At 47.7% G+C, this 14,717-nt stretch overlaps 2 protein-coding genes across 12 annotated transcripts in view; one reads left to right on the top strand and one right to left on the bottom strand.

The window, feature by feature from the left end:
* Positions 1 to 5,528, bottom strand: part of LOC146863585 (uncharacterized) — a 218,748-nt gene extending 213,220 nt beyond the window's left edge. For all 10 annotated transcript variants that reach the window (XM_085627473.1, XM_085627498.1, XM_085627510.1 and 7 more), the window contains exons 1-2: positions 5,287 to 5,528; positions 3,538 to 3,647 (exon numbers count right to left, since the gene is read on the bottom strand). In XM_085627473.1, coding sequence (XP_085483599.1) covers positions 3,538 to 3,559 — 22 coding nt within the window. In that variant the 5' untranslated portion in view covers positions 3,560 to 3,647; positions 5,287 to 5,528. The remainder of the gene's footprint in view (positions 1 to 3,537; positions 3,648 to 5,286) is intronic.
* A 172-nt stretch (positions 5,529 to 5,700) lies between these two features.
* LOC146863584 (uncharacterized) overlaps positions 5,701 to 14,717 on the top strand; it is a 118,608-nt gene continuing 109,591 nt past the window's right edge. The window contains exon 1 of one of the 2 annotated variants that reach the window (XM_085627557.1): positions 5,701 to 5,902. The gene's annotated coding sequence lies outside the window, so the exon portion shown is untranslated. The remainder of the gene's footprint in view (positions 5,903 to 14,717) is intronic. The other variant, XM_085627551.1, reaches the window with a different exon arrangement.

Genomic DNA, 14,717 nt, shown 5'->3' with positions numbered 1-14,717 from the left:
TCCACAAGCAAATGGGACAATTTGGGAATGGGAAGAGTACCGACCGGACAATGAATCCATTCCCTATATCTTCACGAACACCAGAGACACTGCGGGGAAGGACAAATTTGTGATCCAAGTGGCTCAAGCCCAAGCGGACCTGTGTGTCCAGAGTGTGGGTTTCATCCCTGTTGGTGTCAGTGATTGTATAACCGTATTGAACATCGACGGGTTAAATAATAGTACTTTCCTAGCATCCCATAATACCTACTTTGTATGTGGAAATAAAGGTTATTACCGTTTGCCGGCTGGGTGGTCTGGGGTATGCTATGTATCATTCCTATTACCTCCTGTATTCTTAGCACCTGCGTCATATCATAAGGATTTGAAACTGTTGAATAATGTGACTGTAAATAGATATAAACGTACTCTATCAATTGATGATGTGGATCAGACCGATACCAGCTTGCAACAGTATATTGATTTTAACTTAGGACTGTTCTTCTTTGTTGGAGCCGCTTTGAACAGTAGGAAGATCCGAAGATTGACAAGAGTGGTAGAAGCTGTGACAAATCAGACTGCTGCCGCTCTTGGGAATCTTACGGAAGAATTACAAATAACTAGGATTGTTGCATTGCAGAATCGTATGGTACTAGATGTAATGTTAGCTGATCGAGGTGGAGCCTGTAAAATTATTGGAAGTAGCTGCTGTGTGTTCATCCCTGATCATACGCCATCCGTTTATAACGCCATTAACAAGCTGCATAAAATAGCAGCTGAAATCCACACAGAAAACGGCACTTGGTCCTTTTCTGGATGGTTTTGGGCGTTGGTTACTGCCTGGGGATGGAAGGTCTTAACTGGTCTCTGCATTATTATAGCAGTTCTGTTCCTTTTCTGTATGTGTATTCAATGTGGACCATTGTGCTGTTCCGTATGCATTTCATTCTGCATTCCAAATAAGAAAGCTATTGCCGATGTTGCTCGACAGAAGGGTCTAGCTAAAGAGGTTAAGGGAATGATGATAATTGATATATATGATGATTATTCTTGGAAACCGGATGTCTTCAGTAAATGCTGAAAGGGTCGTCTGTTGTAAATTAAGGCAGAATGTGATTAAGCATTTACTGAAAACATTAATGCTTCCCCTTTTGATCATGTTTTCTTCGTTATGTTGACCGAAGTCCGGACTCCATTTTGTATTGGCATGCTGCCATGTGTTCACCACGAGGGGAGTCCGACCTCTGTGTTAGTTGCTCTTGTAATCTGCCTAGTAACAGTTTATAAATAGCTCTCTCTTGTCCGTCTGGCGCATGCCCAGACTTGACCACATCTGTTATAATTAGCTTTGCTTGACCATGTCCTTTCGCGGGCTCAAGGAGTGTGTTGGCTCCGCCCATGTATTGATTCAGTATCGAGAATGACCATAAATGGTAATGTTCTTCGGCCTCATGTTGTATCCACCCACTTATGAGCCCCTCTGTTGTGTATAAAAGGGGACTGTGTACGAATGTTCTTTGTGCTACTCCATGCAATACTGAAGAGTGTTGTGTGGATTGTAGGACCACCCTTAAGGGTTAATAAACGTTGTTTTGTACTTTGCAGTTTCCGTGCCAACTTCCTTATAGATTCCGTTACAGGAGAGCGAACCCTTGTGTCTTGCGGGCCTAGCTGGGGCCTGTATTCATCACTTGTATGCCCCAAGCAGTGTCTCAAAAGCATTCTCTGAATGCACCCACCCTGCCCCAATACACATCTGCCTGTCTGGGGAGGTGGTTTGTGACAGGAAACCTATTGTCCAGGCCTACCCTGCCGGAGTTTCCCCCAGCAGCAGGAGGCCAGACCTGTGTCTGTGGCAGTGGCATCCATTTTGTGATGCCTGGGCTTTGGAAAGTTTTAACTGGGCTAAGCCAGTGTGAACATGTCTGTCCCTCTAGAAGGGTGGAATGCTACCCCCGCTGCCAGAACTGGAGGGGTGGGGTAGTATTCCAAAGCGTTTGACACCAAACACGACATGTTTTGATGCAGCCATCCCAAAGTTAGCATTTACTGCGAGGTTACAATGCACTTAAGAGTATATGGTATGGCTGTATCACAGAACAGGCATAAGGAAGTATTTCCGAATGCTGCAGAGGGGCTCAGCTCATGCTTGGGCACCCTCTCACATAAAACCAAGGTATCAGTACTACAGGTGCCAGTGCAGGCTACAAACTTGTCCCAGCCCCCGGCATAGACAGACTTAGCAGAAGGACACCAGGCAGCCAGAATGACACACAGCTTCGGATGTCGGCACGCCCAAGCTGATTTTATTCACGTGGTTTGGCAATGGCAAGTAATACAACGATTTTGGGTAGAGATACTAGAACAACTGAACAGAATCACGGGTTGGACAATAGCCCCCAAGCTACACACATGCTTTCTTGGTTTAATTCCCAAGAACCCCAAACATAAAACTACCAGACGGTTTCTGGGTCTTACGATAGCTAAGAGAAGAATAGAAATCCACTGGTTGGCCTCCCAGGGCCCACAGGTGGACAAATGGAAGACAGATATTAAAGAACGGGCAACGTCATACGAGAAAGACCAGAAGGGATGCTAAGCTGCTGGAGGTGCCGCTGGCGTGGGGGGAGTAATGATACATGAGATAGCAGAACCGGGAGGGTTGGTGTCCCAGGCCCCAAATGCCTCGGGGGAGGGCGATCACCATAGTGGAACAGCTGGTCACAATCAGAACAATGGGTGATAGCCATATAAAGGATAGGGATACAGTTCGGGATAGGATCATGTAGCGACACCGGTTAGTGACGAGGGGGGTTTCGAGAAGTTCTTTAGTTCACTGCATAACGTACTTGATTTGAAAACCAATGTCATTCAGAACATAAACTGAACCAGTAAAAAGCTAACAGAAACTGTAGACATTAGTTCTGTTATTTACCAGTAAATCCATGTAGTGATGTAATGTATAACAGATATGCATGTTAACAGCTTGTTATAATGAATAAAGAAATGTTTAAGATAAAAAAAAAAAAACATATCCATCAGATCCAAGGCAGGGCTAGACACACACCTGCTCAGTGCCAGGTAACCCTCATGAGTGATGAACCAACCTACCATAGGCAGGGCTACGCACACACCTGCTCAGCACCAGGATACCCTCATGAGTGATGAACCAACCTACCATAGGCAGGGCTACGCACACACCTGCTCAGCACCAGGATACCCTCACGAGTGATGAACCAACCTACCATAGGCAGGGCTACGCACACACCTGCTCAGCACCAGGATACCCTCACGAGTGATGAACCAACCTACCATAGGCAGGGCTACGCACACACCTGCTCAGCACCAGGATACCCTCATGAGTGATGAACCAACCTACCATAGGCAGGGCTACGCACACACCTGCTCAGCACCAGGTAACCCTCATGAGTGATAGTGCGCGTTACAAATACACGTAACATAACAGGCAGCACCTTGTACTTTAAAGCATTGAGCCTATTGTGGATATTGGCTTTTCATAACATGCAATCCGATGACAATAAGATCTGGCAACCTCACCTATGGTAGATATTTCCATCATCTTGTTTGCTGGAGTCAGGAAATTATTTTAGATAATTCAGGCTCGCAGTGAAGGAAAATAGCAGCACCAATCCGGTTAGAACAAATCCCTAAATAAAGGCAAATAAGAACCTAAATTAATATGAGATATGAGAAGAAGGATCCTAGAGGTAAATAAAAAGCATATGGTGAGTGTAACGGGTACAAAAGAAGGTGATTACAGAGCAGCGCAGGTAGGCAGGGGCCTATGACAAATCAACCGAGAGACAAGCAATCGGTGCAGGTTAGGCTGGGCTTGTGAAGCACCACCCAGAACTCCGAGCAGACCCCACGCTTGGTCAGAAGGGGAGAGTGACACCCCAATCCAGAAGCCAGAGAACGGCGATCAGGTCAGGAGGTCTCTGTGATACCCCAACCCAGGGCCAGAGAATACGATCAATGAGAAGCAAGAACTGCATGCAATGCATCAATCAAGAGGCCAAAGAGGGAACCTGGAATTACCCAAACCAAGGCACTGGCGAGTGGAAAGTTCATGATTCGTTACCAAAATACAACAACTTGCAGCATGTTACATACAGAACACATTGCCCCACTCTACACGGTGGCGTACAATAAAATGGGATAGGGCACCTCTGTGCATTATTATGCATTTACACCTGTTCAGAATCTGTCCAGCACACGAGTGAGGGGCAGACACGACTGCTTTTGAAGCTCATTGTCTGCACACGGTGGGTGTGTCCGTGTTCACAGTGGGGTGTATTCCTGCTGCTGCACACGGTGGGTTGTGTTCCTGCACATGGTGGGTTGTGTCAGTGCACACGGTGGGTTGTGTTCCTGCTGCTGCACAAGGTGGGTTGTGTCCATGCACACAGTGGGTTGTGTTCCTGCACACGACGGGTTGTTTCTGCACACGGTGGCGTGTCCCTGCTGCTGTACAAAGTATGTTGTGTTCGTGCACACGATGTGTCCCTGCTGCTGTACAAGGTGGGTTGTGTTCCTGCACACGTGGGTTGTGCTTGTGCACACGGGTTGTGTTCCTGCTACCGCACACGGTGAGATGTGTCCGTGCATACAGTGGGTTATGTCCCTGCTGTTGTACACGTGGATTGTGTTCTTGCACATGGTGGGGTGTGTTCCTGCTACTGCACACGGTGTGTTCAATCCTTGCACACGGTGTGTTGTGTTCCTGCTGCTGCACATGGTGTGTTGTGTTTGGGCACACAGTGGGTTGTGTTCCTGCACACGGTAGGTTGTGTCCCTGCACACGATGGGCTGTGTTCCTGTTGCTGCACATGGTGGGTTGCGATCTTGCACACGGTAGGTAGTGTTGCTGATGCTGCACACGGTGTGTTGGGATCATGCACACGGTGGGTTGTGTTCCGATGCTGCATAGGATTGTGTTCCTGCACACGGCGGGTTGTGTCTCTGCACACCGTGTGTTGTGTTCTTGCTGCTGCACACGGTTGGTTGTGCCCCTGCACACCCGCGTGTTGTGTTTGTGCACACGGTGGGTTGTGGCCATTGCCGCTGCACACGGTGGGGTGTGATCCTGCACACGTGGGTGTGTTGTGTTTCTGCACACGGTGGGTTGTGCCCCTGCTGCACACACACATTGATCCCTACGCTCGCATCGCCCCCTCCACCCTGCGGCCGTGCCCGAGGGTCGGGTCACGTGTGCGCCGCTGGGGGCGCACCGGAGGAGGCAGACCCCGCCCTCACCCCCGGGGTCCGAGGCTCACACGTGTCTACCTGCTCGCGGCCTCCTCTCCGAGCGGGGCGTGGCCTCTCCTCGCCTCTACCGGTTACATCCTGCCCCCGGAAGCAGCGGGGCGCGGGCAGAAATCGTGCAGCTATCCCGGGGCGGCTCCAGGCAGGCACCGGCGGCTACGACCGAGCAGCCTCCGGGACCAGCGGCCGGGGCGGCGCGGGAACCGTTACCGGAAGGAAAGCAACGGCCATGTCTCTGAGGGCCGGAAACTGCGTTCCCGGAAGTCAGGCACCTCAGGTCCACCAGGGCTGGACAATCGCGCCGGAAATGCACGTTCCGTTTGTCCGGCGCCTCTGGGAGGGGCTTCAGAGAGCGCACCGCGCCATCACTTGTTACTGATTGGCTAGCGAGTATTTACCTTCACAAAAATGGCGGGGTCACTGTCAGGTAAGTTTCTTGATTCCCGTCACAAACATGGCCGCCACAGCCGTGTCCTCACTTCCGGGCGTTCACCAAGATGGGTGCTGCTGATTGAGGCCGATCCCGGCTCTCCACGCAGACACTTCGCGCTCCTTCACGAGCTGTCCGGGGGTCGAGGCACCGCCCGCTGTACCGGGGACCGCAGCACCGGGGGCCGCAGGGAGGCCACGGGAGCAGGTCAGAAACCAATCCAATGTGTGGTGCGCGGACAGAGCTCCGGCAGTGACCGTCCAGGGGAGGGAGTGCGGGTCATTCCCTCACAGCGGCCCCATCTCATAAGCTCCTAGCATGTTTTATTTATTTTATTTGATGCTGTTTTATATAGCGCGGACTTTACCCGAAGGTGTCAGAGCGCATCACACTAGGAACAGTAATGATACATAAGGAGAAACATTACAAGTGAGCAGGTTACAGAATCAAACGGTACGTTACATGAGACAGTAGTGACAATTGTGCAAGTATCCTAGAGCAAACAAAATACAAGAGGTAGCAAACAATACGTTACAAAAGGAAAAAGTGACGTGTGCAGGTTACAAGAGCATACAAAGTACACGTAGAGGTAAAACATTTTTGTAATAAATGGCAGACACTCAAAACACTAAAACGGAGGTTACGTTACATGAGGCAGTGGTGGCTGTTGTATTTTGTTTGATTTTGATACATGCACAAGAGGTAGCAAACGATACGTTGCAAAAGGAGAGGTGACGTGTGCATGTTACAAAAGAGTACAAAGTACAAGTAGAGGTATAATACTGCACTAAATGGCAGACACTCAAAACGCAAAAACACACTGGGAAGGCACTTCTATAGGCATGGAGAACAGAATTTTCTATAATGGAAGGAATTCCTTCGGATAATAGAGGGCGTGAATTAAATTTGGAAGTGTCTTGAAGGAGGAGAGCTTTGAGGTCAGTTTTGAAGGTCTGGGAAGAAGTGGTGGTCCGGAGCTGAGGCGGAAGTGAGTTCCAGATTCTCACCACGTTGCCTAAAAAGGATTGGGCCATCGATCTTTCCTTCTTGAAAGTGGGAGATTCAAGCAATACATTTTCTGCATTACGTGATGGTCTGGAGCCTCCAGAGAGTTTGTTTATTCGCCAGGTAGTGAGGGGAGTAGGAGTGCAAGGCTATGTGGGTGATACAGGCAGTCTTGTAGATAGATCTTGCCTCCATGGGAAGCCAACGGAGGGTGGATAAAATGGATGTGATGTGGTCGCTCCTTTTGGCCCCATATATGAAACAAGCTCTTGAATGGAGAACAGACTCTAAGGGGGACAGGTGGGATTTGGGGAGGCAAGTAAGAAGAGAATTGCAGTAGTCCAATCTGGAGAGAACCAGCGATTGGACCAGGGTTTTAAGGTCGTGCTCCGGGAAGAAGCGACGAATCCCCCAAAGAAGGCGCAGTTGGTATCGAGCAGACTTTGCAATGGAATCGATGTGGGAGAGTAGATTGTTTTTTGTCGACTATGACACCAAGGGATTTTGCGCTCTCGACATTGACGGGTTTATTGTTCAGTAGGTTAATCTGATCCATCCATGATTGCACTGGGGGAGGAGAAAGTGAGGAGGAGGAGGAGGAATTCAGTTTTGGAGGGATTCAGGATCAGTTGATGAGTTAACATCCAGTTTTGAATGGAGTCGAGTAGAGCTTAGGAAGGAAATTTGCAGACGACAGGCTATGCTTAGCTATTATGGGGTGTGGGGGCGAGGTGCATTTTGTGGGAGGGTGAGTGTTTTCCAAAGGAATTGAGGTGTATGGAAAAGTCGAGATCTTGGAGCTTAAAACTAAAATGGTAGCTTCAAGTTGGGAGATGGAGGTGATTAGAGAGCCTAGCTTATTTTCCAGAGAGAGTAAGGCAGAGCACAGCATGTTGGGTGGCTCGATGGAAACAGGAGGGGGTGGACTTGGCGGTGTAAGGCAGGGAGAGGTGGGGGAACGGGAGGGGAGTAGGGGAATAGGGTTCAGAGGTGGGGAAAGGTTTTGGAAGAGAGCAGGAGTTGGTGCACCAGGGGTGAGAGGAGAGTTGTCGTTGTTGGCGTTGCAAGAAGGATATGAATTGAGGACAAAATTAGGGGGCGATAGGAGAGGAGTGGGGCGGTGGGGCGGAAGGAGAGGGGAGGAGTGTGTGGAGTCATAGGGATGAAGGAGGTTTGGGAGGAAGAGAGGGGAGGGGGTTGGAGAGGTCCCGGCAGCTAGGTGAGGTGGCTGTGAGGGAGCGGGTATCAGGCAGAGTGGGGGGGATTGGGAGATGGGGAAGTTGAAGAAAGGAAGTGGTTCTGCTCGGTCCAAGGGAGGGAATGGGTTACCAGGGGGGGGGAAAAGGGGTGGCACAGCATTGCTGGAGGAATGTGGGGAAGGAGAGAGATGGAATGTATTTGTGGGGAAATCGGGGTACATAGTGAGGGGAGGAGGGGGAGGAAAAGCAGAGAGGAGGAGGGAATAAGGGGAACGTAAGGAAAGTTAACAAGGGGAGAGGGCTGGAGGAGAGGTGGTCTAAGGAGGAGGGTGGCCGGTAGGGATAGGGGGGAGGAGATGAGAATGGAGTGCCGGGACGGTGCAGAATGGACGAGGAGCGTGTTAGCTTGAGTTAAGGCTGAAGTGAAGAGGGGGGGGCAAACTGTGAGGAGGGGAGGGCAGAGGGGAGAGAAGAGGGTCGACCTGTGCCTCCCAAGGGTGCAGCCTATTGGAGAGTGGGGGGGTCAGAGGAGGAGAAAGGGAGTAATTGGTGGAGCTAGGTGAAGAGTCAAGGGATAGCCCGGTCGCAGAGGAGGGGAGTAGGAAAGGGAAGAGGTGGTCAAAGAGGGAGAGAGACGGGTGTCTTTGGCTTGGATCATGATAGTACCGTTATTATAGAGTGAGATAGTGAGGGAGCTGTTAAAACCCGCAGAGGGGGAAATTTTTAGATGTTTCCCATAAGGGATAGAGGAGGAGGAGGTGACGTTAAGGGAGTTGTAAAAGCTGGTAGACCAAGAGGGTATGTCATGCGTGAAAAAAATTATCGTTTTTGAGCCTCCCATAACGACCATTGTAAAACTGATCAACAAAAAGGGAATCAGGGAAACATTCAATGGTGTTATGCTTGAAACGTTTTGCTGCAGCTTTAGTCAGGTTAGAAGGGTAAATGATTTTGTAGCAATTAATTCCAGACTTAATTCGAGTAGTGGCCATGTTGGAAAATTGTGGAGGAGGAGGGTGGTGGGGATATGAGAAGGGTGTTACTAGGAAAGCGGTGATAAGAAGTATGAGGACAAGAAGGGGGCACATAATCCAGACGTCGGGTGAAGGGATCTGAGCTATTGTGGAGTCAGGAAAGTGAAGACGATTAGGAACAGGTTGTTAGATCAGAACAGGACTGATTCAACAAGATAGGACTGAAGATGGAGTGGTGTAAGAGGAAAATCACTGTACTTATCATCCTGTGACATAAACCACATTATGCACAGCATCACAATAGGCCCCAAACGCATAGTACGCCCAAAATCTCAACAGTCTAATATTGGACACTTACCTCCTAAGTATCTCCAACATTAGGGGCATAAAGCACAGGGTCGAACATAGAAACAAATTTAGAGGTAGCCAGAACCGGGTCCGAAAATCAAACTACATGAAATACATTTCCTAGCACCACAAATACACATTAGGGCCTGGTGCCCTACAAACCTCCTGGTCCCTCTGGTCAATTGGCCATCCCAAGGGGGCTCAAATGCCCTGTGTCCAGAATGTCGGGGCTGCTGCCAATGCAGCGAAAGACCAGGGTGCGTACTTGCGCAAATCTAAACGTTGCAGTTGTCACTAAGTGCTGCACAGCTGTGAAGAAATGGGGCAAGGAGTGCATCTCACTCCTAACTCAGACAGAACTACCCCCAAATACCTTAAGAGTCTAGAGGACAACTTTCGTCGGTTCACCCGTTGGGAGAGGATTTATCTGCCCTTATTGTCCCTTCAGGGCCCCAGACTTGTGGTTGCTCCTTCCCTACTGCACGTTAATTACCTTGCACGCCGTCTGTCACCTGTGAACATGTGGAGGGTAAACCGATACGCAGCAGTGGTTGCCACTGCTGGTAGGAGGCCTGCGGTGCACACCTCTTGCTGCCCCTGCCATTGTCCCCACTTACTGCTCTTATCCGTGCGTCACGGGTGTGGTTGCATATGTCAGGAGGTCTCGGGTAGGAGGGTTCAGTAATGGAGGCTTGCTGTGATGCCCTTACTGCATGTGTGACGGCGGGTTCATCGCTATTGTGGTCTTGTGGGTTTCGCTTTCCCTCCTTTGTCCTCCCTGCTTAAGGTTCAGCAATCGGGCAGCAATGCAGCGTTACCCCCTAATCTTCACCCAGCAACAGCGTCTGGTTTGCTAGCCTCTTATCTGTGTATACGGCTTGGGCAAGAGTCAAAGCCCCAGATCCGCAGATCTCAGCTTCCGGTGTGTTTCATAACTTGTGCCCCAGGCAGTTCGATACGCTTCTCCGCCCCCTCTGAACGCTGGATGACCTTGTGCCTCGTTCCACCTTCCACTCTAGTGGGGGGTTTCGCATGTCTCCCAGGGCCTCTCAGCAACACGGTTAAGTCCTGGGCTCCCCGTGTTCTTCCCCCTTTGGCATGCCACAAGCCAGCGCTCTCCGTGGGCTCCCTGCTCACTACTGTCGAGGACCTCGGCCGGTTCCGATCCCCCGCCGCTAATGAGATCTCCGGGTCCAGGCTCTGGGGGTAGTGTGCAGAATATCCTGTCAAGGGGAGCGAGTGCTGGACAATCGCCGCTCCCGATCTGCGGTCTGTAACATTGCTGCAGACCGCCTGGAGCTCCCGGCGCCGCCATCTTGGGATCAGGCTGCCTCTGCAGGGCACGCGTTAAGCCCTCAATAGCGTCAATACCGATCCCTCCTCTCTCCACCAGCCACACAGCAGCGTCACTCACCGCCACAGGGTCCAGTGCCAGGGCCCGTTGTGCCATTCGCCTCTCCCGGACAGTCCTGGTCAAGATCAGGGTTGTGCCTGGTCCCAAGATGGCGGACAATCGGAGCCACAGGAGAGGATCCTCATCAAATCGCCGATGCCCCAGGGGGGTTGATTGACCCAGACATGTGGTGCTTTCTCTTTTGGCCACCTTACCTTTCCTCGTACTCAAAGTAAGCTTTATTCTAAATCACACAGTGAATCATACCAGCTACATATTTCATCCATGAAAATAGAAACTTTAAAAAGACCAAGATACAATTTAAAACAAAGTGCAAAATTCTTCCATATAAAAAGTAAGAAGCTCAAAATAAAAAAAACTGACATCACAGCCCAATCATATGTTTACTATTTACAACTGCTTCCTATAGGTGATGACGGTCAACAAAAAACGTGATATTACTATACAGGTAAAAATATTTGGTAACATTTGCAGTTAAATATACGTTGGGCGACAAAGTCTAAAACCCAACTCGAATAGCAAGGGTTTAATGAATTTCTATGTCAACCTTGAGAAGTGTTTACAGAAAAGCACGGTATGTATGGTGTTCTGAGGTGAAATGTCATCACACGTGCAATTCCCCAGGTTAAGTGATCAGTTGTTAACAATAGGAGAGCTGATTAAATGATGGAAAGTATCCTGCCGGAAACAGGTAAGCACAAACCTATGACAAGGATTATAGATGTTAGCTAGATAAGGTGGCATTTGAAAACTAGTCAGGATCATTTGATTCCTCAGGATGGTTGATTTACAGATTTCCAATGCTAATCTGATTTCTTCCAGTAATGAAATATACTTAAATTTCAAGGATTTTATCTGTACATTGGCCAGGCTCTCGGGACAAGTAAAATATTCAGGATGACCAAGATTTATTACAAAGTTGTACACATATTTGATCCACGGGATATTAAAAACATTTGGGGATTTTTGGCAATCTGCAATTATGGCTCAATTAAAAGTAGTATGTACAGATGACCATATTTTATGCCATAACAGGACTGGCTGAATTCTAATCAGGTCTGCTATGTAGGGGGCACCTAGTTTGGAATGACACACATACGTTGGGCTGCTTTTCGGGAGAGCAAGGAGAGACCTGAGAAAATATTTTCTTCAAGCTGTAAGACATCAATCTTTCCATGTGCCCATAGCTCAGCCCCGTACATAGAGGAGGATCTGCACTTAGCATTGTAAATTGTCATCATCTCCTTTGGATGGTTAAAGCCAAGCTTTCTGGCAAAACTTAAGTGTCAATACCCTGATTGATTAAAAACAATGCCCAAATATGAAAAACTCTGTAAACTGTATGGTGGCACCCTCAATAATAATGTTACGGCAACGAGTGGCCTTCTTCCCAATCTTCATGGCGAAGGTTTTGCTTAAGTTGATATTTAGCCCAAGGTTTTGCATGTACAGCGCAAATTCATCCACCAGGCGCTGCAGGGTAATGGGGGTACGGGGCATTAACACCGCATGGTCTGCATAAAATAATGCCGTTATAGGCCGGTGTCCTACCTGGGGTAAATCCGCACATTTACTTGCCAAAGTTTCCCCAATGCTGTTAATGTAGAGGTTAAATAAGAAGTGGGCCCTGACGCACCACTCTTCCTATTTTAAAAGGCTCGCTAAAAGTTCCATTGAGGCCATAACGTACTCTGCCGTGGACGTACAGATCTCTAAGGAAGTTCACAATTGTCATCCGCACCCTTGTTGGTCATAATTGCCCATAACTTATCATGTGATACCAAATCATATGCGGAAGATAAATCAACAAAAACTAAACAAATTGCCGCCTTTCATGTGTACATATTTACTGATTAATAAATCTAAATTAATTGCCTGCTCTACAGTTCCGCTCCTTGCCCTAAACCCATACTGTAGGTCAGAGAGGAGGATATTTGTTTCTGCCCAATCCTGTAGGTGTCCTAAAAGCACGCGGCCAGCAACCTTAACCAGACAATCCAAAACAGAAATGGGCCTGTAATGTACTGGGTTGTTGCGGTCACCCTTGTTAAAAATCGGGACAATAAGCGACTCGGGCCAGCTAGTTAAAAATCAAAGTGAGGATAGGGCCCCAGAGCTCGATCTTAGATTTAAACAGATCAATAGGGATCCCGTCGGGCCCTCTGGCTTTTCCCCCTTGCTCTCTTTTAGTGCCAAAAACCTTTCCTCTTATCTTCCCCAGCTGACCAAAAGTTTTCTTCTTCTGAAACTGCCTTAGGTCTAACCGTTTTTGCCTCTAATCTTCTCTCCATATGCAAACTAAAATCCTCAGACATCTTTTTCCATAGCTTTCTTCAGCTTGTCCTCCAACTGAGCTTCCTCTGAGTTCTTTCTTCAGTCATCATAAAACCTTCTTCTACTCTAATAATCAAAACCAATAAAAATGTATTTTCAATTCCAAGATCCAACCACTCTTGATCCACAACTATTCGACCTTCCTTCAACTGTCACTATTTCAACTGACAGACCTCAACCCTCTAGTCCTAAATCAACTGTCGGTAAATCGATATTCCTGAACGACACACCTCAATAATGAGTTTTAAATCACAAAATCTATTGAAAGGGCCATCGAGATTGGGAGAAAAATGAAACTCCTTTGTTTATTTCCACCATCGATGTGCTCAAAGTCTGGAAATACCTGACCTCGGTGTGACCAAAAATAGCATGAGTCCTGGTTCAAACAATTTATTAACTTTGTTTAGTTAAATTGATTCCATCCAGGCACGCAAGCCCAATTCAAGTGCCATCCTTCAAAGGACCGAAAGATGACCTGCGGACGAGACCTTCCCTTAACGCGACCGAGACAAAGCCGCCACAGGAGTGAAACACTATTGACATGGCACACGCCTCTACTCTCGCAGATGGCCTCTAAAGCCTGTTGCGTGTGGAGGCCATTGAGGTAACTGACAACCAACGGCCCCAGGCCTCTAATTAAGAATCAAATATTTTTCGTTCCTTGCAACTCTGTCCCAGCTATGAATTTTACGCTACAGTCACTGTTATAAACCCTTAATGGAACATAACCCCAAAAGCCGTCCTGTATGTAAAGAATTTCACTTGAAAATAACATACCTCTTCCAAACAAATCTTACTTCCAGAAATAGAAACAACTACATCTATACAAAAGTGTTTTCAAATTATATATTCCCTAAAATTACTCATGAATTTCCTCACGCTCTCCACACAGTTACTTATCTGTAGGAGCAGCAGCAGCAAAAAAAGGCTGTGTGTTGGGTGTTCTGTGATTTTCTTTAGTCCGAATTCTAAAGTTCTTTGTTCTTCAAAGGAGCTGTTGGAGTGATGGCAATAAAGGTGGTGCATAATATTAGCCTCCGAGTCTTGCCATAAAATAATTTGGTGTGGTATTTATCATGCTCTAAACAAGGCATCAGTTCCCTGAACCTGCCAATCTTTTGTCCCCCAAACAGACTTTGTATTTGTTGCGTCTTTCCAAAAGTTGAAACCCTGTACAGACAGCTGGGAAAGAAAAGAAGCAGAGTATATCAGCTTGGTGTTTGTTAACATATTTTACTTTGCAGATGTAGGTGCAAACCTGTACAAATGTGAAGCTGTCTGATGTGTCAAAAATAGAAAAATAAGCAAAGTTCTGTAGAAATGTTTTTGAACTACCTTTTGGTGGTGTTGGGCAGTGTTCCCATTGGGTGAAATTATAAATGGCACGTGGTACACTGGTTTTATGCAAAAAGTGGTGTCCATAATGTTAATAGAACATATCCACATAAATAGATGTACCTTCATACAATTCATCAGAAGACGACACAGGTGATTGCTCTAGAGCTTCTAGCAAATTATGCTCTGTATCAATGTCCCAATCATAAGTGAAAGTACTAGAGGAGGTGATATAATTCAAAGAAATTTTAAACAAATATGGAATTTGCAAACGTTCAGAAGGGCCATACACATCATATGATCCCCTTTCCCACACTATTCCTCTGTGAATTAGAACCAATGTAAAGTTTACCAGACACAGGTCTCTTTGTTCACGGTGAGATGATGCATGTGGTTTCAATACCAAGTTCACA

This window comes from Triturus cristatus, chromosome 2_1, assembly GCF_964204655.1.
Source record: "Triturus cristatus chromosome 2_1, aTriCri1.1, whole genome shotgun sequence".
Lineage (NCBI taxonomy): Eukaryota > Metazoa > Chordata > Amphibia > Caudata > Salamandridae > Triturus > Triturus cristatus.
The sequence above is the reverse complement of the archived record's forward strand: the minus strand, read 5'-3'. Positions and strand labels throughout refer to the sequence as shown.